The sequence below is a fragment of the Grus americana genome, chromosome 1, assembly GCF_028858705.1.
Source record: "Grus americana isolate bGruAme1 chromosome 1, bGruAme1.mat, whole genome shotgun sequence".
In the NCBI taxonomy this organism is placed as follows: domain Eukaryota; kingdom Metazoa; phylum Chordata; class Aves; order Gruiformes; family Gruidae; genus Grus; species Grus americana.
The window spans coordinates 208,251,028-208,275,012 of NC_072852.1; the positions used below are offsets into that span (position 1 = coordinate 208,251,028).

Sequence of the window (23,985 nt, forward strand, 5' to 3'; positions counted from 1 at the left end):
GGCAGAAGCTCTGTGGAGAGTGAGGCCTGAGGGTGTGAGGGGGCACCTCCTGCCACGGACACCCGCCGTGAAGCTGACTCGCAAAGACCAGCCCAGGCAAGGTGTCCTGGTTTCAGGACAGGGACAGGCCTTGCTCACGCTCAGGTATTTGAAAGGGCAGATGCTTTAACCGGGCACCCACCAGCAGGGCTGCTGCTGCGCCAGGGCACAGAGGAAAGCGCAGAACATAAATCAGGAGGCGTCAACGAGCTCAACACGGCTGCCCACTCCACACCCTGCCTGGAGGACCAACACCCACTCTGCCCTGTGCTGGGCTTGTCTTTCCAGCCGCTATCTATGGTTCGCTCCCGCGGCGCGCGACCCGTGGGGCGGGGCGCATGCGCAGCGCCTCGCCGGCCGGCTCCACATTGGCGGAAGGGCGAGCGGAGAGCCGGCGGGGAGATGGACGGCGCGGGTGGGGAGGAGCTGGGTGAGGCGTGCCGTGCGGCCCGGTGGCGGGGGCTGCTGAGGGGCAGCGGGATGGCGGCTCGCTGCGGAGCGGAGAGGAGGAGGGGGCGTGAGCGTGAAGAACGGCCAACTTGCACCCCCCTCCCCTCGAGGCGGAATGGTTCGGCCCACGGGGGATGCGCTGCAGCGCTCAGCGCATCGGGGCGGGTGGGATGAACCATCCCACTTGGGGGAGGGGTGGGTTCTGTCCTCTCGCTCCTCCGCTCCAGGCGGCCCCGGCCTCCCCGGCGCGGTGCGAGGGAGGCGGGCGGCGAGGGCTGAGCGCCCCGGAGCCGGCCCGGCGGTACCTGGGGCTGGGCGGGGCTGAGGGAAGCGGAGCGCGGCGCAGGGACCGCGGGGTCTCTCCTCCCGCCGCGGTCTCCTCAAAGAAGGAGACTCGGCCGGGGGCTCTCCACGCCGGGCGCAGGGCAGGCCGCGGCCCCGCTTCGCTGAAACCCGCCGCTCCGGGAGGCAGGGACGGGTCTCTGAAGGCGTTAGTCTCACCTGGCTGGCTCTTGGTTTCGTTGGGAAGTCACGATCTTGTATAGAAGTTTAGGGAATGCTTTCTCTTTGCATCGTTAGGTGGTGTTTTTATCTGCCGTGACAGGTTGTAGGTTTTTTGTGTGTTGATATATTAGCTGTATTTATTAGAGGTTAGTCTTCGGACCTTTAAATCTGAGTGTGGGAGGGCACATAAAGGTTCTCTTGTCTATCCGTAGGTGGACAAGAGGCAACTCATAGCAGGTTTAGTTATAAATTATAACTGATTCTGGGCTGGGCAGACTGAAAGTCTCATCTCAAAGCTGTATTCCACTGTAATCTCAAGAATTTGTCCTGTCCAGTGGTAATGATGGGAAGCAGGAGATGTGCTTCAGATTTTATTGTCCCAAAGGCTGATCCATCTTGCAATGAGAGATTGTCACCTCCAAAGCAAAGGTGGCAGAAAGTAATGTTAGCTTCTTCTTGCAAAGGTTTAGAGATCTGACAGTTTCTCTGTTAGAAACGTTAGAACCAGAACTTTTTTTATGGGATTAACTGTTTAAAAATGTAGGTCAACACCTGGTAAGATTTCAGAAGATTTTACATGATTTGGTCCTATCAAATACTTAATAAAATGTAAATCTTACCAATGTGTTAGCACTTGAAAGTGTGTTAATCATGTTGAAATGTGTAGCTTGGTCTAGACAGAACAGTGGGTTATTTAACATCTTTCCAAATAAATGATCCATTGTGGGCTGGGGTAAAAGCACTCCTCTGAAAGTGTATAATAAACTACAGAGACCTGTGTGCCCTCTGGTTTAATAATTCAGATGTTTTATTAGCCTTCTGCATTTGACAGTACGATGCAGAAGCAAACAGTTCTTCCTGCTTACTGAGTGGTGTTATTGGCTTTCAGCATTTGTTTAGAAATAACTGTTCTCAAGATTAATAAATTCTACCATAAAGCAAAATAAATCTAATTTATTAAGTTACAGTCTGTAATGAAGAGAAATAAATGACACAAAGATATATTTTCCACAGAAAAACAGAGTGATTCAAATAACTACACCAAGCATACCTTTAAAGTTCTTGAAAAACAAACAAACACAACAAAAGCTAATGCTAACTTTTACTATTCTGGAAAATGTAATTATTAATATTTAATAAATGAGACGCGTTTTCCCTTTTAATTCACATTCTGGAAAATAGATTTTGGTTTGAGGTTTTTTTGTTTGTTCTTGTGTCTCTTGTGTTCAGTAGGAGTTGCGGTAGTGGAAAGTAAAAAAGGAGCTGGCTTGTGTATGGTTGAATGGGACTATCTGCTGGCTTCTCCCTTGAACTAGAAAAAGCTACAAAAATTCTTCAGTCTTGACAAGCATGCCCCTAGCACTACCATTCATAGTCACTTTGTGTTGATCCGTCATTTCTTCGGCGGTTGTGGAAGCACGTGACTGAGTAATGTGGCGATCCTGCCAGATTCACATGGGTTTGGTGGACAGCACTGTACTTTACAGTTTGATGCCTTCTGGAGAAATGCTGGGAACATTATTTATAGCCTGAAGTTTAAGGAGTGGAGAAACAGGTATTTCTCTCTGTGGTTGAGGGAGTAACAGAGTTATGCAGCAAGCTGCTTACTGAGCCATTTGCGGATTCTGAAAATAATTAGTGACAATGTTTTCTTTGTAACTAATTTTTTCTTGCGAGCCCTGGCTCAGAACGCTGAATGGAAAAGCTCTGCTATTCAGAGATGTGATCGCTAATCTTGTCCCATAAGAGCAGCCACAGGCTTGGTTAGGTGACAGAGGCTCTGGGCATGCCCTCTGGGTCATGAATATGGCATTCTGTAGCCTGTGAGAAAATATTAGCATAAACCCACATTTTAGGCTGGTGCAAAGATTATGTGGTTCTGATTTTCTCTTTTATACAGCAGTCTAAACAGCTGCTTATAAAACTGAATCCTTATTACAGAGGCAGTGGGTCACCCTCTATTTAATAAACACATTTCACAGGACTGTGATTCTTGTGCTGCATTTCTGGCCACGTTAGCATGTTCTTGTGTAGAAGCTGTGACTGAGCAGTGAAGTATCTACAAGATCCCCTTTGCCTACTGCTTTTTGACAAGCGTTTAATAAACATGTGAAGTGGTGCTCCAACAAGACCTGTATGTTCCTTCTCCCATAAATGAGTAAAACCAGCTGACATAAACAATGATAAGCTATATCCTGTCCCTCAAATCTTTTTATGCTTGTATGTCAAATCCAATTTATTTCTATTTGATGACACTGACTTCAAAACCCTCAAGGAAAAAAAACCCATCATATTGCTAAATTAGATTTGGAAACGGGGTTTTAGATAGGAGTTTGTCAGGGAGGTGACCTCCAAAGGAACAATGGGAGATTGTATTTGCTTTTGTTTTTAGTATCTCCTTTGCCTTTAACTTGCTGTGCAGCCCCGGCAAACTGCTTGATCCTTTTGCCTTTGTTTTGCCCATAAAATGAAAATGATGGAGATCAGTTTTAGCACTTGTGGTTCAGTTAATTTTGGAAGTGTTAATTGCTTGAGCAGTATGGAAAAATTAACTAAAGTTCCCAGTGAAAATTCATTGCTTTGCAGAGCTTTTGAACCAAAGGATTACTTGAGTGTGCTACAAAAGCTTTAGAATTAAGTACCTTTAGTAACAGTTCAGAGGTTTCTTTGGCAGTACGTCCATAAATGTTGGCAAGATGCTAGCAAATTCTAGGAGATAGAAAAATATACTGGAAGATACAAAACTGGAAATACTGGTCATAACAATTTAAACACTACAGATTTAAGTTCACTATGTAACTCATGGTTGACTAGTGACTGAAATTCTTCAGAAGTCTTTGAGGATACAGCGTGGACATTTATGCATGATTGTAGTGTGACACGTAGCTGTGATGAATCAGTGATTTATCTCTCCAGTGGGTTAAGGAATCAGTTTAACGTTGCAGTGGTAATTCTGGGAGAAGTTGAAATGCTCTTTGTGTTGCCTTGCTAGATAGTAGCAGTACTTGTAGAGCTTTTTGGCATCCTGCTGACATGGGTATTCACAGAAGAAAGTAGAAACAATGACAAATACTTAAATAACTGTTCAAGATGATCTGAAGACAGCATTTGATCTGAAAAGATTTTTGTGGTGGCACGAGGAGAAGAGAAATTTGTATTAGCTGAAGGAAAGACAGGGCTGAAAATCAACTGGCACTTTGGCTAAGTAAAACCAAAAGGGTGTGTAGAAGGGAATTTCCTCATTGTTAGTTGTGCTGAATAAAGCTGGTGCAAAATTTTCAGTGAGTCCTGTGACTGAACGCTGGGTTGGATCAGATCGTTAATAGTGTGTGGTGTTTGGATGCTGTCTGCACAGCTTGGTGGAGCATGGACCTAAGGCAGGCTGAAGTGTGCTCTGCACCACGTGCTTTGTGAGACAGCAGGCAGCCAACTTCATCTCTGATTGAGGTATGGCAGTGCATATGCTGTTCTTGTCGCTGGAGTTTTGAGGTCGTGTTTAAACTGCATGTACTGGACCTTTCTAGGAAAAAATCAGTCAATGTGTGCATTGTATGCCAATTTTTTGGCAGTGGCTGTGGACTTTCCAGAATAGTTAATTTCAGGCTAGGTCCAGTATGCAAAGCCCTTCCTCAAACCACAAGTTTGAATCCATTAAATTTGGGTGTTACACAAATCTGGATGTCAGTGTGAGTATGGACTGTGCAGTAGGGACATAGCCACAGTGTTCCAAAGGTAGAGATCTATTATAAAATGAAAACCCATCCTTAGAAATTTGCATGATCCAAACTTTTAATTACGTCCCAGTACCATTACTGTTAACAGATTCACGTCTTAGGTCAAGCTATACACCAGTCATGGGATAAAGGAGGAACGATGGAGAAAAGAGGCAATTAATGAGCATTTATATGGCTAGAATAGTGACCAAATAGCATTGTTGGAATACTTTATATAATGCAGTATTTCAGAGGAACCTGTAGTAGGTATAGTTACCACAATATGAGTTGGTGCTGATTGCTGTTACTTGTGTTTTAAAACTCTTCTAGTGGAATTTATTCTGAAATGAGCTATTATGTTAGAATAGGATCAGCAAACTGCCAGCCTTAGTGTTACAGATAGGAAGCAGATATTCTGAGGTCTAATTTAAGCTATTTCTGGGAACATGGGTAAATAGTTGACCTAATCTATTCCAGTTCTGTCTGTAGCTGTTGTCCAGGACTTGTATGCTAAAGGGTGGTTGAAGAGATTTGAAGGTACTGTTATGGTTATGAACTGGTCCCATAAGACAAAAAAAATAAATAGATGTAGATTTTAAAGGATTATTCTGTGGAGTTTTACAGGCGCAGCCTTCTACTGGGTGCTTGATCTGAAATCAGATTCTTTCAGTCTGGATTCAATTTCTTCAGAAGCTAACCTTTATGTCTTGGATTTCTACTTTTTTTTCTTTTTTTTTTTTTTCTGCTGACCTGCAAATATATTTTAGAGACAAGAGATTTAGTCTGTAGCAGTACACAAAATTTCTCAAGACTTACTATAACCTATACACATAAAGGACATATAACTTTAATTTGTGTTTTATGGGGTACTGTATTGAACAGTAGTAATGTTTTTTTATTATTGTTGTTTATATTAAGTTCAAATTTGTTGCTTTGATTCTTGTCTTTAAAAAAAGAATTTCTTTGTTTCCAGTTATATACTCAGAAAAATAAATTTCTGCGTAATAACTGCGTTAAAATAAATGTTTCTCATCTGGTAAAAAAGGCCAGTCATAGAAGATAATTAATTAAACCTCTTACTGTGTTTTACTTGTGTGCGGTTTTGCTGCTGTTGTAACCAGCTGCTACCTCAGAGAAAAGCTGATGGCAATGGTTTTTGAACTTTGGAAGGCCTGGTTGTATTTTTGAGATGAATTAGATGAACTTTTTTTTCTTTTCTTTTAAGGATTATCAATTTGATCAGCATTTTTAGAAGTTTTATGTTTAGTTACAGGAGTGTGCTAAACTAATAGCAATAAAATCAGTTACATAATGCAAATACTGTGGAATGAATGTTGGCAAAGATTGTATCTGTAAAAAGAAACATATACAGATGTTTGTTTTAATTGAATGCAACTTTAAAAAGCTTTTAGTGGGACATTTGGGGGAAATTGCCTTGTTTCTCTGTGGTCAAATAGACCATTTTAAACGTTTAAGTAAGGTGAAATCTTCCCTTCTCTCTGGAACAGCTGGTGCTAAGTTCTCAACATCAGGAAATTCCCTGTAAAAGCATTGTTTTGACACTTACTGGCTTGGCACAGGAATAGTCTGGCTTCCGCTTAGCTGTGTTTGAAAGAAGCACATTTAAAGAAATGCTTAACATCCTGCCATGCTATTAACTTCTATTAACATTCAAGTCTTCATTCATTTCAAGCCGTAGCCCAATGATGATGGACAGCTTAGCATGACGTGTACTGAAAGCAGAATGTAGGTAACTAATATGTAACAGAAAGCGGTCTGTGTGCAGAAAATTTTCAGTTCTTGCACATAGTGACTATGGAATAGCAGCTGCTCCTTCCAAATAGGATGTTCCCTGCTACTGGGACTCAAGCTTTATATGAAATGTGTTGCTTTGTACATCGAGCCACTTCGTAAATAAAACTTTAATGTGGTTTTCAAAGTAAATGTTTTTTATGATGCATTGCTTTTCTGTCGTTATCAGTGATAGCTCACGGCTTTCAGCTGGGAAGGCAATTGAGTATGAAATTGGGATGTTCTGTTGCATAAGTGACACTAATAAAATAGCAGAATCATGTGGGAAAACAGATACTAAAAAATATGTAGCTTATAGCTCCCCAGGACTTGGAAAAAAATATTCAAACCATCATCATAAACATATTTAGACACCATTTTTTCTCTGAAAGGATAGTCAGGTACTTAGGTGGCTTAAGTTAAAAATGCTGCTATATTAAATTCACCTTTGCCTTCCTTTTGGGTTAAGATGAAGACCTTGCCATGAAGAAGGAGCACAACTGTGCTTGAAGCAATCTAAAGTTGGAATAAGAAAATATACCAAGAGCACATGCTTACAGTTGTTTTTCTCAATTGTGAGGCTGTGTGCTGTGCTGCAGATCAGAGAACTCCACTGTGATTTTTGGCAGTTTTATGGGTCTTCCTGAATCTTGTCAGCGACTCTTGAAATGGCAGACTGTCTGGAGAAGAGTTCAAGTACAGAATGGCATATACCAAAAGGCGTAAACAGAAGTTACAAAACAGACTTTTAAAATGTTTGTACGGTGTGCAGAAAAAATGAATAGTTATGAGGCTGAGAAGAAATGTAATGTCATGGAGGCTAATGCACAAAGGTGAAAACAATCCAACCCAAAGTATTTGTTATTTTGATATGGAGATAATTTAGTGGATCCAGCAGAGAATGAAAAGAAGGAAAAAGAACATGTTGTAAAGGTTGTGTATGCTTGAAGATCATTTGTATGGAAAATCATTTAAGTGAAAGCTCGAGAAATAGCATGAGGACAAAATATTCCATCACAAAAATTCAAGGCCAGTAAAGGTTAGTATATGTGACTCACGCGTAGCAATAGTTTTTGCTTATGGAGGGGAAATTTTACTCACTGTTCCAGCAGTATATGATTCAAAATGCAAAACCTCTCCTCATGCAAATTTTAAAAAAGGACTATTACGATAGTGCTGTTAGTTTAGGAAATGGTATAAAATTGCCACTATACGTTATCTTCCTCTGCTCAGCATTCGTGAGACCCCACCTGGAGTACTGCATCCAGCTCTGGGTTCCCCAGTACAAGAAGGACATGGAGCTGTTGGAGCGAGTCCAGAGGAGGCCACAAAGATGATCAGAGGGCTGGAGCACCTCTCCAATGAGGGCAGGCTGAGAAATTGGGATTGTTCAGCCTGGAGAAGAGAAGGCTATGAGGAGACCTTAGAGCAGCCTTCCAGTTACCTGAAGGAGCCTACAAGAAATCTGGACAGGGACTATTACCAGGGCCTGTAGTGACAGGAGAAGGTGCAACGGTTTTAAATTGAGAGATAGGAGATTTAGATTGGACGTAAGGAGGAAATTTTTAGACTGTGGGTGGTAAGACACTGGCACAGGTTTCCCAGAGAAGTTGTGGATGCCCCATCATTGGGAGCATTCAAGGTCACGTTGGACGGGGCTTTGAGCAACCTGGTCTAGTGGAGGGTGTCCCAGCCCATGGCCAGGGGTTGGGGGGTGGAAGAAGATGATCTTTAAAAGGTTCAACTTCACTCCCGGCTTCAACCTCCCCCCCCCTCAGTGGCACAGGGGGATGGGGAATGGGGGTTGTGGTCAGTTGATCACACATTGTTTCTGCTGCTCCTTCCTCCTCAGGGGGAGGACTCCTCTCATCGTTCCCCTGCTCCAGCATGGAGTCCCTTTCACAGGGACAGTCCTTAACGAACTTCTCTAACGTGGGTCTCTCCCATGGGCTACAGTTCTTCACCAGCTGCTCCAGCGTGGGTCTTTCCCACAGGGTGCAGACCTTCAGGAGCAGACTGCTCCAGCATGGGTCCCCCATGGGGTCACAAGTCCTGCCAGCAAACCTGCTCTGGCGTGGGCTTCTCTCTCCACGGGGCCACAGGTCCTGCCAGGAGCTTGCTCCAGCGTGGGCTTCCCATGGGGCCACAGCCTCCTTCAGGTGCCTCAACCTGCTCCAGCGTGGGGTCCTCCACGGGCTGCAGGTGGAATCTCTACACCCCCTCATCCTTCCTCCATGGGCTGCAGGGGGACAGCCTGCTTCACCATGGCCTTCACCATGGGCTGCAGGGGGATCTCTGCTCCAGCACCTGGAGCACCTCCTGCCCCTCCTGCACTGACCTTGGTGTCTGCAGAGTTTCTTACATCTTCTCACTCCTCTCTCTGGCTGCAAAAGCTCTCTCTAACTGTTTTTTTTTCTCTTAAGTATGTTATCACAGAGGCGCTGATTGGCTTGGCCTTGGCCAGCGGCGGGTCCGTCTTAGAGCCGGCTGGCATTGGCTCTGTCAGACAGAGGGGAAGCTTCTAGCAGCTTCTCACAGAAGCCACCCCTGTATCCCCCCCAGCTACCAAAACCTTGCCATGCAAACCCAACACAGTGGGGAAGCTGGTTATCCTTTTGAGTCAGTATAGTGGGTCACATGATTGGTTGCAATCTTGAGGAGTAAATTGTATGGTGACAATTCTGTGTGAAATATACTTCGTTAAAACTCCATCATGCTCATGTAGACATCTCCTTAAAGCTCACGTTTACCATTATCAGTAGCAGGCAGAATATTGGTCTACTACCCAAATGTCCTGCTGTTTCTCCAGGAGGCATCCCTGAAAAGCATGGTGGTTACTGATAGATAGCAAAGGGGTTTTTTTCCCCACAAGAATTGATTCGTTGGAAGTGGTGATACATGAAGGGACTTAAGAATTTAAATGTACAAGGACAGTATGTACGGCATGAAAGATGGAGAGGCAGGAACAGGCTCATCAGCTGGGGAAGAGGCTGGCTTTTTGAAGTGGATCGCTGGCGTATATTTTCTAGTGTGAGCTTTCTTCCTGCCTCTTTGAGAATTCTTATGTTTTCATTGCTGCCATCATCTCGCTCCAGAACAAAGTGCAGGATGTAAGTCAAATGAGGAAAAGATGAAGAAAAGGGGTAATGGTCAGGCATTCAGTTGTATAGGTGAAGAGGCTGGCTTCTCTTTGAATCATGATTCAGTCTGGAAAGAGAGCACCCTCTCCGTTTCATGGGTTATCTGTCATTCTGTTCTTCTTGGTCTTCCATGACAAATACAGCAAATTTAAGTAAATCAGGACAGCACGTATTATCTGCCCTGCATATATCCTCCTTCTGTTCCATTAATTCTTACATTCAACAATGCTTTGCTTTTTCTCATAATCAATCAACTATTGTGTTGGACAAATGAGCTTATGGCTCAAGATCAGACGTAAGGCCAACCAGGGGAATGGAAATGTGTCTGCTTGTGGTGGGTTGAGCCTGGCTGGGGGCCAGGTGCCCACCAGAGCCACTCTCTCACTCCCCTCATTCACGAAACAGGGGAGAAAAGGCATAACGAAATGCTTGTAGGTCGAGATAAGGACAGGGAGAGATCACTCACTAATTATCGTCACAAGCAAAACAGACCGAACTTAGAGAGGGAATTCATCTAATTTATTACTAGGCAAAACAGAGTAGAGGAACGAGAAAATAAAATCAACTCTTAAAACACTTCCCCCCACCCCTCCCATCTTCCCGGGCTCAACTTCACTCCCAGCTTCAACCTTCCCCCCCTCAGCGGCACAGGGGGACGGGGAGTGGGGGTTACGGTCAGTTCATCTCACGGTGTTTCTGCCGCTTCTTTCTCCTCAGGGGGAGGACTCCTCTCATCGTTCCCCTGCTCCAGCATGGAGTTCCTCTCACAGGGTGCAGACCTTCAGGAGCAAACTGCTCCAGCGTGGGATCCCCCATGGGGTCACAAGTCCTGCCAGCAAACCTGCCCTGGCGTGGGCTCCCCTCTTCACGGGTCCACCGGTCCGGCCTGGAACTTGCTCCAGCGTGGGCTTCCCATGGGGCCACAGCCTCCTTCAGGTGCCTCCACCTGCTCCAGCGTGGGGTCCTCCACGGGCTGCAGGTGGAATCTCTACACCCCCTCCTCCTTCCTCCATGGGCTGCAGGGGGACAGCCTGCTTCACCATGGCCTTCTCCACGGGCTGCAGGGGGATCTCTGCTCCGGCGCCTGGAGCTCCTCCTCCCCCTCCATCTGCACTGACCTTGGTGTCTGCAGAGTTTCTTACATCTTATCACTCCTCTCTCCGGCTGCAAAAGCTCTCTCTCTCTAAGTGTTTTTCTTCTTCTTAAATATGTTATCACAGAGGCGCTGATGGGCTTGGCCTTGGCCAGCGGCGGGTCCATCTTAGAGCCGGCTGGCATTGGCTCTGTCAGACACAGGGGAAGCTTCCAGCAGCTTCTCACAGAAGCCACCCCTGTATCCCCCCCGCCACCAAAACCTTGCCACGCAAACCCAACACACTGCTACAGATCACCAAGTCGGGAAGAAGAGATGGATGAAGCCTTCTTTAAACAACTGGAAGAAGCCTTCTGTTCACAGGTCCTGGTTCTCATGGGTGACATTTACCACCTAATACCTCCTAGGGGGGCAATGTGGCAGGACCCAAGGAATTGAGGATTTTTCTGGAGTGCTTGTAGGATGATGTCTTTCATGCAAGTGCTCAATGAGCCAACTAGGGAAAATGCGCTGCTGGTTCTGCTACTCATGAATATGGAAGAAAATGGACAGCAGCCTTGGCTGCAGTGACAATGGATGATGAAGTTGAAGATCCTGAAAGCAAGGAAGGCGAGTTCTGGATTAAAGTACGCTCTGTGAGCGTGAATGTATACATGCTCAGGTTGTCTTGGTCAAGAGTCTAGGGAGAGTATAGCAAACATTTTTGTTCTATTTATTTTGTAATGGTAGAGCAGAAAATAAGAACTGATTTGTGTATCTCTCTAGTGTATACAGGGAAGAAACATTTATTTTTTTTAATGATGTAACCTAGAATTTAGATAGATGCTAAGCATTAGTTTCTAAATAGCTGCTCTTTTATTTTCCTGTCACAGTAGAACCCAGAAAAAAATTAGTGCATTTTTCCAGTCTGATTGTGCTGTTCTTTGGTGACAAAGTGGGAGGTAACTTCTTTGATGGTGTCTGATGGAATACTGGTAACTAAGAAAAACAGACTTGAACTTTTTTGAACCTTCTCTAAATATCTTTAAAATTTCTTGCTGTTAAAGATTTTGATACTGAAATCTTGTTCTGTAGTGCTTTAAATTTTTGTGGATTGTTTTTTTTTTTATAAGATATTTCTACTGTGAATTAAATCTACCAGTTATTGCAGATATGTGTATTTTGCTTTGGGCTTACTTGGTACAATATTTCATATGTGTTTGTGGAATGTACTGAAATAATCAGGACTGGTATTTACATAGATGACAGAATAAACTATAAAAACCACCCAAAACTAATCTTGTTTAAGGACAGTCCACTCTAAAGCAGTCTTTCAGTAAGCTACAAAACTACTTCACAGGAAATGTTACAAATGACAAATGGTTTAAAAAAACCCCTTTAAATAATAACACAGTAGGTGAACTGAGGATGATTAGATTGTAAACTCTTTAGGGCAGTGTTTTCTTACTTTGTTTCTGCAGAGCAATGAGTTGCTTAGCACTTCTAGACATGAAATTAAGTTAAATAATTATCAGAGCTGGGATAATGATAACACTTGGATGACTGGATGGGTTTAAGCATGGGCAGATGGAGAGGAATACCTTGTCTGAGAAAGCTTCTTATTACTTAAAAAATGAGGGGAATGCTCGACTGTGTCTAGATCTGTTCTTAAAGAACTACCTTTGTGATAAGAAGGATCAGGAAGTTGGGAGAACAGTGAAATGGGATGTCTATAAAATTCAGAGTCTTCTGACTGTGATGTGGTTGCGTGGTAAGCAGTGTGGATGTATGTATATATCAAGCATTTCAGTATCAGGCTGGAATGGAAGACGAGAAATTAACTTTTCTCTCTTGACTGAGCAGTTGCTGCTACCAGTGCTGTTGGTCCTAAAAGTTATGCTGGTCCCCTCATACTGCTAAATTGGAACCTGACTTGCTGCATGTTGTCATTATTGTTTAGCATGACAAGCAACATCCTACAAAATGTGATGGAGTCAAAACCGGAAAAGTAATTTAAAAGTGGTTTCTTTTATATGTTGTTGAATCTCATGTGATCACAGACTCTGCACACTGGTAGTTTGGCTTGTTCCTAGTGAAGGTGTGCTCTTGTACACTTAGAAATACCCTTTTTTTTTAAATAGGAAATGTTAAAAATACAGGGATTTTTTTTTTTGTGAAAATGATGGAAGTGGAGACTTACTCAACACATTTTATGAATGGATGCTGTGGTAGGCAAGTGTAAGATAAATAATCTTTTTGCTCTTGGCAGGATTTGTTTTGCTTAACTGTAGTAATTTAAAAATGGTTATAATTTAATCAACATTAAACTGGCGTAAGCTGTTAGTTTTGCCTGAAACGCAATTTTATTCACTACTGGCTGCTTGCTATTGCTTGGCGTTGTTATTTAGCTGGATGGTGGAATTGCATTTGTTGACTGCGGTGGCAGTTTATGCTATTGTAAAAGGTTCATGAAATTGCAGCTTTCAGACCATGCAGCCTGATTCCTTTATCTTGGTTCTCTTGCCAGTGGCTGGAGACATCTTCTGCAGTACCTGTCTTACCTATCTGTTTTAGGGTGGGATGACTCTGGGGAGTGCCCTTGCTCACCACTGATCAGAGTAGCCTAAATGCTTAGTTTTGCAGTAGGTCATGGTGGGTAAGATGAATCTCATCCTTTTGTAACAATGGATGACTTTTCTGTTTCGCTTTATGTTGTATTAGCTTGCAAAATGATCTAATCCATCAACATTTTGATGATACATAGTTGTTTTTCTTAATGAACAACTGTGTGTTTGGCAATAATAATGATAATGATAATGAGATGGTGTGCCACTTTAAAGAGAGAGAATTTCCTGTGTAAACTTGTTCTGTGTGTATCTATCTGCCTAAATCAGCTTTATAGTTAGCAACACATGTAAACCTCATGACATGGGAAGTTTCAGTTGTGTTTTACTTGTAAATGCTAAGTTTGTTTCTAATGCTAATATAGTGTTAACTCTGTTGGACAGACATGGAAGTAATGAAGCCTTTAATTGATGAACAAAATTCAGATGGCATCTCAGATGAAGAGCATGAAAATAATTTCCTGCCAGTTGAGAAGCATTACCAGCTTGATAACGAAGAAGGCATTACGTATGTGTTACTCTTAAGTACCAACTTAATAAAATTGGTTGCCTCTAACTTGTTTCTCATGAGTAGTTTACTGAACTCTTAAGGGCTTTTCTTGCATCTGCAGTAAAGTTTTGTGGTTATAAATAAGGACTTTGCATAGTTCTTCCAAAAAGCAGGCTATTTTGAATAGGTTCTCTGTTCTTTGGAAGCTAACAAATATCTAGTAATAGCTGTAAAATATTCCAAGGTGCCCGTTGTTAAAGTGATGGGGTCACTCAGAATCCAAGCACTGTTTAAAGAAGGTTTTGATTGATTTTATTTTTTTGTAAAGAGACTTCAGAAGACTTTGGAAATAATCTGTTTGTTAACATTTAATTAGAAGAACTTGTAAAGGTTTTTTTTTCTTTTGATAAAGTTTTGGATGTCAGATGTGATTTGCAGCTGGTAATTGTTTTGAATGTTATTGATTCTAAAATAGCATTGATGAAACTTGATAACTTTGAGGCAAAAGAACAATAAAATTGCACAGAAAATGACCTTTCACAAGCTGAAGGAAGGAACTGAAAATCAGACTTGTATGTTCTATTTGAGGGAGCTCACATGTAAAGATGAATAAGAACATTGTTTGAATGTGCTGGACATTCTTTAAAGTAGCTGAACCACCTTAAACTAGTTGAAGCTCACAGTTTATCCTTTTATTAATAAATGTCAGAGGGTGTGGTTTTGGTTTTGCTTTTTTCTCCCCCCCCGCCTCAACATACTTCTAATGTGACTTTTTGTATTTTTGTTCTCAGGTTTATACAAACACTTATGCACCTCCTCAAGGGAAACATTGGAACTGGGCTTCTTGGTCTTCCACTTGCAATAAAAAATGCTGGCATTGTGGTAAGAATTTAATTATTTTTCATAGATTTGAAAAATTATGTAGAAAGATCTACAGATATGTGTCTGAGCCTGAAAAACTAAAATCTTGATACTTTTTGTTTGTCATTACCAGCTGCAACAGAGTTATGTTCAATTTTTCCTCATTAGCCTAGTGAAGTTAGTGCTGATGATTGAGATTTTTAATTATTTTTTTAAAGTTACCACTTCACCCCTAAGACTTTATAGCATATGTTGTATTTTTGCTTAGCCAAAGTGTTTTTTCTGGCAAAAGCAAAAACTTTGTTAGAAAAAAGATTTTGTTTCACTCAGACTCCTACAGTGTCTCATTGGAATTGTTATTATGGGGTTCTCTTAGCTTTGTCCAAGCTTCTCTAGCCAGATTATATGTCCTAGGATGCAGCATCAACTTGTTAAATCAATCTCATGTTTCTGCAGAAACAGGGTATAGCACAGGCTAGTTTATATTGGGTAACAAACAATGCATTTCCTAAGACAGGGTAAATTTCATCAGTTGAAATATTCACCTTATTAACTAAATAATCTTGTAGTTCTTTATTACAGGATGTTCAGTTTAAGAATGAAAGTTACATGTGAAAAGCAAGTACCTTCTGTGAAAACTTTTGGTCAGACTTCTACTCTGAAACAAATTATTTAATTTGAAAATTGTCTATAACTTGTAATTGTAGAAGTTACCAGGGTTGTGGTGGTTTTCTTTTTTTTTTTTTTTTATACTGCACATAATCAAGTCTACTAATGTAAAGAAACCTTTATTATCATTAATGTTACCACTCTAAAGTGATTTAAACCACTGTTGCAAATTTTGCAAAATTTGCAGTCTTATGTCTGTCTTGCCTTTTTTTTTTTTTTTGGGCATATATCTTAATGAAGCTGTTAAAGGAGTGAAGATGTTCATGCCCATTTGGTATTTATGGCTTGATCACCCCTGAGTAGCTTTCAATCAAGTAGTGAACTAAAAGTAAGAAATGCCATAAAATATCAGCAGCCAGTCATCCTCTGAGAGGGAAAAAAATCCAGTTGCATAAAATTTTTAAATCTTTATTTATTTGCTATAATGTGAAATTTTTGCATGTAAAGATTTTCTCCCAGCATATTTTCATGAAAAATTCTGTTTATCTCCCATGTCCTCCCTTTTTTTTTTCCATACCAGATTGGACCAATCAGCCTTGTGTTCATAGGAATTATATCTGTTCATTGTATGCACATCTTGGTACGCTGCAGCCACTACCTATGTCAGAGGTAATGTGGAACTACTAATTCTGTTGCTCAGTTTGAGTATTATTTTTTTCTTCTTTTCTCTTTCTGATTTTTGGCCTACAGAATGTCCTGATGCTGTAGCAGTTTCTTCAGATCAGAATCTTGTAAATGAAAGAAACAACGCTCAAATTCTTGTCGTGCAGCTTATAAATGATAGCTGTGCTTTATGCAACACTGCTTTAATACAGTGAAAACATATTTCTTCTCAGCTCATACACAAAATGAAGTTGGTTTAATTTGTATGACCCAGTATACTGTTCCCTGTCTTAGCTGACAAATAATCAGATCTTTCTCATTTTGCTTTTAATTGCTTAGCTTCAGTCCTTTAGTCCTTCTTTATCTTCATAGCTTTCTTCATAGCTTCTGAATTTTCATAGCTTTGAAAAGTGCCCAATTTATAAACAACCGGTTTATAAATATGTTATAGGAATAAAAGGTAAACTAAGAATTGCTGTTAATGTCTTTCATGATTACATGCGAGCTCTGTCTCTGTGGATTGTGACTTGATTCTTGAAAACTGTAGTGCTGAAGCGATGCGTTAAAATGATGCTAGTGAGCAGATGAACACTAGATATTCCTCTAAGTGAGATGTACAATACTGGGAGGGAAGCAGTTATTCAAATTTAATTGATAGAATTTTTTGATTAATAGTGACTTTTATTAAACATTTTTATCCTACTGTCAGGTGTTAAAGAGAAGCAGTGGGAGGGTCTCATATTTAAAATGTGCAATGAAGTTTTTGAACTGAATAGAAACACAAAACTGTTTGTATCCCTGGAAAAACTATCTTACTAGTTTAATGTGATGTTGTACTGTGAAGGGATCCTGTAATTCCTGAATTCTTCCCTTTTTCCTCTGTAGTTTTGAATGGCCTTTGAAGATGTACATAAAACTAAGATCACTGAAACAATTGTGATTGGCTGCTTGTCCAGGAAAATCTGTTGAATCCCGATGAAGTTCTTTGTGACTTTTACATTTGAGATGAATTTAAGCTGATATTATAAGAATCTAATTTTGGATTAATTTATCAAGAAACTCATTCTGTAAGAAACTGATTTAGTACTCTTGAATTAGGGGGAAGCAGCGCTGTGGTGCACATGCTTGTAGGATGCTGAACAGCCTTTCCTGGGGGAGAGAAGCCTAAACTGTTCCTCTAAAACTCAACAGCCACAGAATGGTGCCACAGATCATTACTTATTATAACCCTGGGAGGCCACCAGTGTTGGCAAGGTAGGGACCTAGGCCCTCATCATTTCTAGTAACTCTGTTCTTTCTTCACTCTTTGATTTCAGGATGAAAAAATCCTCACTGGGATATAGCGATACAGTAAGTTGTGCCATGGAAGTGGGGCCCCTGACTGCTCTTCAGAAACGAGCTTCATGGGGACGGTAAGTTTGCATTAGAATTTAATTTAAATAACTTAGTTATTAAAAATTAATAGCTTCACTTGGAATGGTTAGGAGATTTCCTTTTTACTAAGGTGTTACCTGCTTTAAGAATGTGTTCTCCGGGCTTGAAATATTTTTCTGCAGTGTTATTTGTTACTTCCTGCAGCCAGCTAGTAGTGGTGACATGGGAGGATTGGGGAGTGTGTCTCTCTGTTAGGCAGTTCAATTTTTAGGTCTATAAGAGCTGTGAAGAAAGAATTCTCTTTAGTAATGTAGGAAGAGATGTGGTGTAATGCATTCTGTATCATCTAATGTAATGAAGTAATTTAAGTTTTCATTCTCTTTTACTGTAAACACATTTCTCTGTATCAGAGTTCACTCTTTGAGGAGGTTGACGCTACAAATATAAATTACTTCAATATATTTATCCTGAAAGGAAGCAAAGCAATTCGTTGATTCCTGTTTAAATATAACCTACAGATAATGGAGAGATATTTACTATATTTTGCAATAATGATATGCAGGTATTAATAGCTTGTTGTCTCTTAAATATTTTATCCCTCTTTTCTAAAAGACCATTATTTTTTCTTTGCCATTTGTTGCTGTATAGCTGTTTATTGAGTTTATGGCATGACTACACAGTAGTGAAACTCAAAAACTCAGACATGTTGTTCAACATTAATATAAAGTGGTTTTATTCTTCACTTGAGGAAGAATTTTTTGTGGTCCTGTTATTTTCAAGGATGCAGCATCTTGCATCCTGTGTTTTGGCTATTATGTTGTTTCAAAAAACAAACAACTGAGCTAGTCTTTTAAGATCTTTTGTGATGACTTCATAGGAATGGAGTAGAGCTCATTTAGAGGGAAAATTGGTTTGTAGTGAAATATAATGACAATTCTGTAATGCACCAAAGAGTTACAAGGCACAAACAGCAATTTGATTTCCAGAGATGTGGTGCTGCAGCAAATCCATTCTCTGAAGCAGATCTCTGCTGTATGCCTGACTCTAGCAAGGGGTTTCATTACAGCATGTCTTCAGGCCACCGTTGTGTATAACATTTTTCAAAAACAATGTGAACCATAATTTAGAGTGGTTTTTCAGTGAGACACAGTGTCTAAATGTGTATTTGGATAGATTCATATAGACCCACTTAGTAAGATGTGAAAATGTTTATCTTGAATTACTTTAACTTATATAATGTAGACTATATGAGACATTTCATCTCTGGTCTCAGTGGAAACGGCTTTGTCAGGGGCTAATGGACTCCAGCAGAACTTGTACTTGCATTGAATATATGTGTCTGTTGTTTATATTTGTACCACATTGTGAAGCCTTTGAATTTTCATTTTACGCCACTTTGAAATGTGACTACCTTTCTTTTATTTTTTTGAGAAACTTTGGTACCTACTCAGTGTTACCTTAAAAAAAAACCCCAAACCCAAAACAAAACCACCTTGTTTTGCTGGAAGAGGAACCTGCATTGCAGTTCTGGTGAGATTCATGTGGCACTTGAATCTAGCATTTTAACTGCTGTAAAAAGGAGTAGTAATTGTGTATTAGGTAGAAGTGAGTTAATTGTTTGGATCCTAAGTGTAATATATGTTTGTTTTTTCTTCCCCAGGTATATTGTCGACTTTTTTCTAGTGATAACACAGCTGGGATTTTGTAGCGTTTATGTTGTGTTCTTGGCAGAAAATGTGAAACAAGTGAGTAGTGTTACTGTATGGAAACAGCTATGGTTTTAGATTCATTTTTCCTCACTATTATTTCCTATCCTTATAAAGTCCGCCAGAACTACATGTAAAATGTGAAGTTGAGACATGCACAGAATGGGTTCTACCACAGTTTCCACAAAAGAGCTTTCGGTAAAGAGGAGCAATGTGCAGGGCGAACTACATTCAGATCTTGTGCAAGTATTTGTGGCTTCATTGCCCTCTGATTTGTTTGTTGAATTTGAAAATTAATTGTGGAAATAATAGAAAATAAGACTGGAACTGGTCTAGGAGCCAGTTGTCCCTGAATTTTTTTTTTTTTTGCCAGGCCTTCTGCTGACTTCCTTTTTTTTCCCTGACCTCCTGGGCATATTTTTCCATTTTCATATCACTGGAATCTTTCTTTGGTTCTTGTTTAGTCTCTTCCCTTTTCTAGAATAGTCTCATCTGCTACAGAATCAATTGTATCTAAATCAATCCTGATTTTTGTTCTTAAAAATGCCTGACATTGAAATTTCCGCAGCTTCCTCAGTAGGTTCCAATGGTGTCTTATCTGTTAGACTGCTGCTGCTTTGTAGAAGCTTAAAATTTCTTATTGGCATTGTAAGTCTTTTCTTTCATGTTCTAGCTATAAATAATTTATTCTTTTCTCTTTGTGGATACCTTTTATGTTTTTGAATATTGCTATCATGTTTCCGCTCTAATATTCTAATAATTGTTCTTGCTTTTCTGTGAACGCTCTGCATTTGTCACATCTCTCTTTTTTCCCAAGTTTTGTCCCTGAAGTTGGTTATGCTGCTCCAGCGGAAGTTTTGCTTGTGACCAATAGAGCTGAAAGGTTATTTCACAGGTCTTACAGATCATATTCCGGACTTGACACTTCAGTATAATGGTCATCTTGTAGGAGCATGTCATTGCTAACTCATGATTGACTTGCGATCCACTGTGATCTCTCAATCCTTTGCTGCAGAGCTGCATTTGGGCAATCCTTCTGGTTCTTCTTTCTTCTTACCTATAGAATCCTTTATTTTTCCTTACCAGGCTGATTTTTAACAGTTCTCAGGTTCAATCCTGTTCTTCAATATTTTTTCACTTTCCATCTGGAATAGATATTTAAATCCTGCTTACTATATCATCTGTGTTATTAATGAAAATATTAAATAGCACCACTCATGTAGCATTTCATGTGTTTTACTGTAACTACTATTACACATATAATACATAGTATTAAACATATGCAAACACATTTTGATATCTTATAGATTTTTAATTAGACTGGATATTAATTATTAGAAAAATACTGTGATTTATTTGTGCAAGTTGATTTATTTCAGGATGTCTAAAATTAAAATATTTCATCATGCCATATATGAAAAAGTCAATTAAAAATTGCAAATGAAACCCCACAACCACAAATGCCTATACACCTCCCAAGCAACCCCCAAACCTTCCAATAAAATCCAATATCCCTTTTCTCCCCCCCCCCAACCATCTGTCACTGACAAAAGCAAACAAAACCATGTCTATCACTTTCATGACAGCTGCTCCTGCTTTCATTCATGTTTTTGTCTCTCATTATCCAGTCCTTCTAAGCGCTTGGAGATGAGCTGTGGAGATTTTTCTGTTGATGGGGTCCCTGATGTCTCCTGGTCCTTCCTCTTTGCACACTCAGCAGTTTGTGTGTCTGAGCTGGTGGCCCATGGGAGTTCAGCCAGCACAGGGTGGCTGCTCTGACAGGAGCCACAGGCACTTTGAGCTTCTGGTGCTCTCTCCTGCATGGGCTTATTAAGATGCCAGGACTCTACCAATGTACTCTGCTGTGTTTTCTGCTCATGAGATTAGGTTTATGTCAATTGAATAACCATAATGAGGGTGAATCTGAGCCTATATCTAAACATGTATGCTTCTCATATGTAATGAGTGAAGTTGGTGAGCATTACTGAGCATTAGTCATTCATATAGACTCTTATTCTACCCAAAAGATAGAACAAAGGTGTCTTTGCCTAGCTTAACTTACTTTAATGAGGAAGAAGAGTGTCCCCCTGGGCAGTTAGTACATTGAAGATAATATAAATTCCCCCCCCCGCCCCGTAGATGAGCATTTATATTGTGTTTAAAAAGTATTCCAAGTTCTACAGATAAACATCCTGTCAAGATCAGGAGAATTTGTGTATTTGGAAGCTGGATATTCTGTAATTTGCATCTTGGAAGAGAAAAAAACCCCCAACCCTTAAAAAGTACAGTCCCACTGTCACAATCTCTCTCAATACCTAAAAATCCTATTTTACATCTGATGTCTTTTTGCTGGCCTTCTGAAGTGGGGATTTTTATTGCATGCTTTGCAATGTAAGTTTGAATTAGAACTTTTCCCTTCGGGTAAGTATCTAATCAACCAGTTGTTATGTGTGTATTTTGACCTTAAGCAAAAGATGAGACCAAACACACACTTTTGTAGATTTTGAAAAACCCAAAACCTTTACAGGAAACCTGTTTCTGCTTTATTGAAAAGAGTTGAAAGATCTTATAGAAAGCAACCTCTGCAAAGGCAGTGGCTGCAAAGACCCATGATGAATACTGTGTGAATGAATTAAAAGTCATCAGCAATTCAGAAGTTCCACTTCCAATTGTATTGAATTTAGATTGCCTCGTGCTTTCTCTTCTGGGAGGGAGAAGGCTGTGGTTTCTTTCTGGCGACTTTCTGTTGCAGAAATCTGTCCCGTAGAGGGCACCAAAGAACACAAATTGGTACTGCTTTCAGTATTATTTGGGGTAGTGGAAGGATGAGGAAGTGAAGAGAGGGAATGTAGGGGTGTAGAACTAAGAGGAAAAACATAATGAAAATGGTACTCATACCACTCCTTCACCAATACCTCTGCATTATGCTCCCTACTCATTATGTTTGCGTGTTGGTGAGTGCAAACTAACAGCCCACTGGAACCAGTGGGAACCTCCACTGAGATCTTTTCTTTGATATTCCTAGTTAAAACTAGTACCAAACCAAACTTAGTAGTCTCTTCCTTCACCTTATTTACTATTTCACAGAACAAAAAGCAACAAAGCATTTTAGAATGGTTCTGCCATGTGAATTGAGTATTCATCAATTCACTTTACTTTGAGGTGAATATTTAGTTAGACACACAGTGGTGCATGTAAGTCTAAATATTTATTTCATCTCTTGAATTCTGTGAAATGTTTGGTATACCCTTGTCACTAATGGATATGCAGCATAGGTTCTGGTGCTAGATCTTTTCTGATTAGTGTTTGTGGAATTATAATGATGTGGGCTGCATTACAATAGAGTTTTCCAGACCCTTTGTGCTACAAAACGCTGTTTCTAGTTATATCAGATTTGAAACAAAGCTTTTCGTGAGGAATCAAAGGAACGCAGGTTTGTGGCAAGAGTTCTTATTAAGTCTGGCAGCACGCAAATATGGGGCTTACGGTGAAGGTGTCTGTAACTGGAGAAGAATGGTAAAACTGGAAGAAGAGCTGGAGATTGACTGCAGCAAGACTGGAGCATGAACATAGTTGGATAGACAAAAAAATCTGTGCCCAAAAGGCGATGGTCCCCTTTCATACCATAGTTACTTTGCTCTTCCTGCTTGAGCAATGGAAGACCTGAAGCCAAGAGTCTTGGAATTTATCAACTTGCTCGTGAGTATTTGCTGAGTTCTCTGGAAGTGTCCTTTTCTCATTGTTTGCTGATAAAGCTAAAAAATGAAAACCTGTTCTTGCTGTGTGGGAGCACTGTATTAGATCTTTAGGACTTTGAAGATGACACATCAGTGGGATGCTGCATAATGGAATTTTGACCTTTTTTTTTTTTGGTAAAAAGGAAAAAAAAAAACCCACCCAAAACTTAGGAAATTGTGCTTAGACATAAAATTAGAAGTGTTAAAAGTGTTCCAAAGATGAGTACTGAGTAAAATGAAATACCAGAACTAAAAGAACTGTGAAACATTTCTTTGACCTTTTCATGCCAAATTACAGGATTACAATATATTCTTTACCTGCTTGATAACACTGTTTTTGTGCCAGATCTGGCCTTGTCTATTGTACTGGTTGTTTTTCTAAGTTGAATGAAGAAGGAATAAGAAGGAACCAATGAGCTCAAAGACTACTGTTTTGATCCCACTAGATGTTGAAAAGTCCATGGACTGTGTGACAGAAAGACTGGGTTTTGGGATAAAGTCAAGGAAACAGTGGTCTTGGTTGAAGAGACTGAGGAAATGGAATTATTTCTTGCTATAGTTCTTGGCAGAAGTGTGTTCATCAGTTGAACTGAATTTTCTGCAGTCACTAGTTGTGCGGCAGTCATTTTCTGGGAGCCTGACATCAGGAATCTGATAACCAGATTTGCACAGTGTTCATGGATACAGCTGACTGTGGTGGATGCTGTGCTTGGGATACGTAAATGAGACATTAGGTGAACCACTCCTGTAAACAAAGCTGTTTCAGACACCACGCCACCGTGTCAGTTACTCCTTGAATAATGGAAGTGACTTCTGATGAAGTCACCTTGTGACCAGGGACTTCCATGCCTGTGTACTTCCTTTCTACAACCCTAATGATATTTCTTCATGTAGTTTAAGGGAACGTTTGTGGAACTTCCAGGTTCAGCTATGATAAGCAGCATAGAACAAAATGCAGATAATGTGTGTTCAGATTGGAAGTTGAACAATATCCACTGAGTTCTGTGACATACAAAAGAATGTGTACGTGTGTGTTTTTCAAGCACAGATCCATTGAATGGATAAGTGGAAAGATTTGTCTAAGTTGGCTGATATTCTGACGGTATTTCAGATTATATTGCTTTGTTTATAGGAGAGAGGCAGTTAGTTATGATGTCTGCTGTTCTTGGCCCGGCGTGACTGCCATATGCAGTGATATGCTAGCAGAGAGCA

General features: G+C 40.4%; 1 protein-coding gene across 2 annotated transcripts in view; it reads left to right on the forward strand.

Moving 5' to 3' along the window:
* Positions 1 to 415: 415 nt before the first annotated feature.
* Positions 416 to 23,985, forward strand: part of SLC36A4 (solute carrier family 36 member 4) — a 123,151-nt gene continuing 99,581 nt past the window's right edge. For both annotated transcript variants that reach the window (XM_054809666.1, XM_054809673.1), the window contains exons 1-6: positions 416 to 469; positions 13,718 to 13,841; positions 14,615 to 14,705; positions 15,874 to 15,962; positions 17,273 to 17,368; positions 18,991 to 19,075. In XM_054809666.1, the coding sequence (XP_054665641.1) occupies positions 442 to 469; positions 13,718 to 13,841; positions 14,615 to 14,705; positions 15,874 to 15,962; positions 17,273 to 17,368; positions 18,991 to 19,075 (513 nt within the window). In that variant the 5' untranslated portion in view covers positions 416 to 441. The remainder of the gene's footprint in view (positions 470 to 13,717; positions 13,842 to 14,614; positions 14,706 to 15,873; positions 15,963 to 17,272; positions 17,369 to 18,990; positions 19,076 to 23,985) is intronic.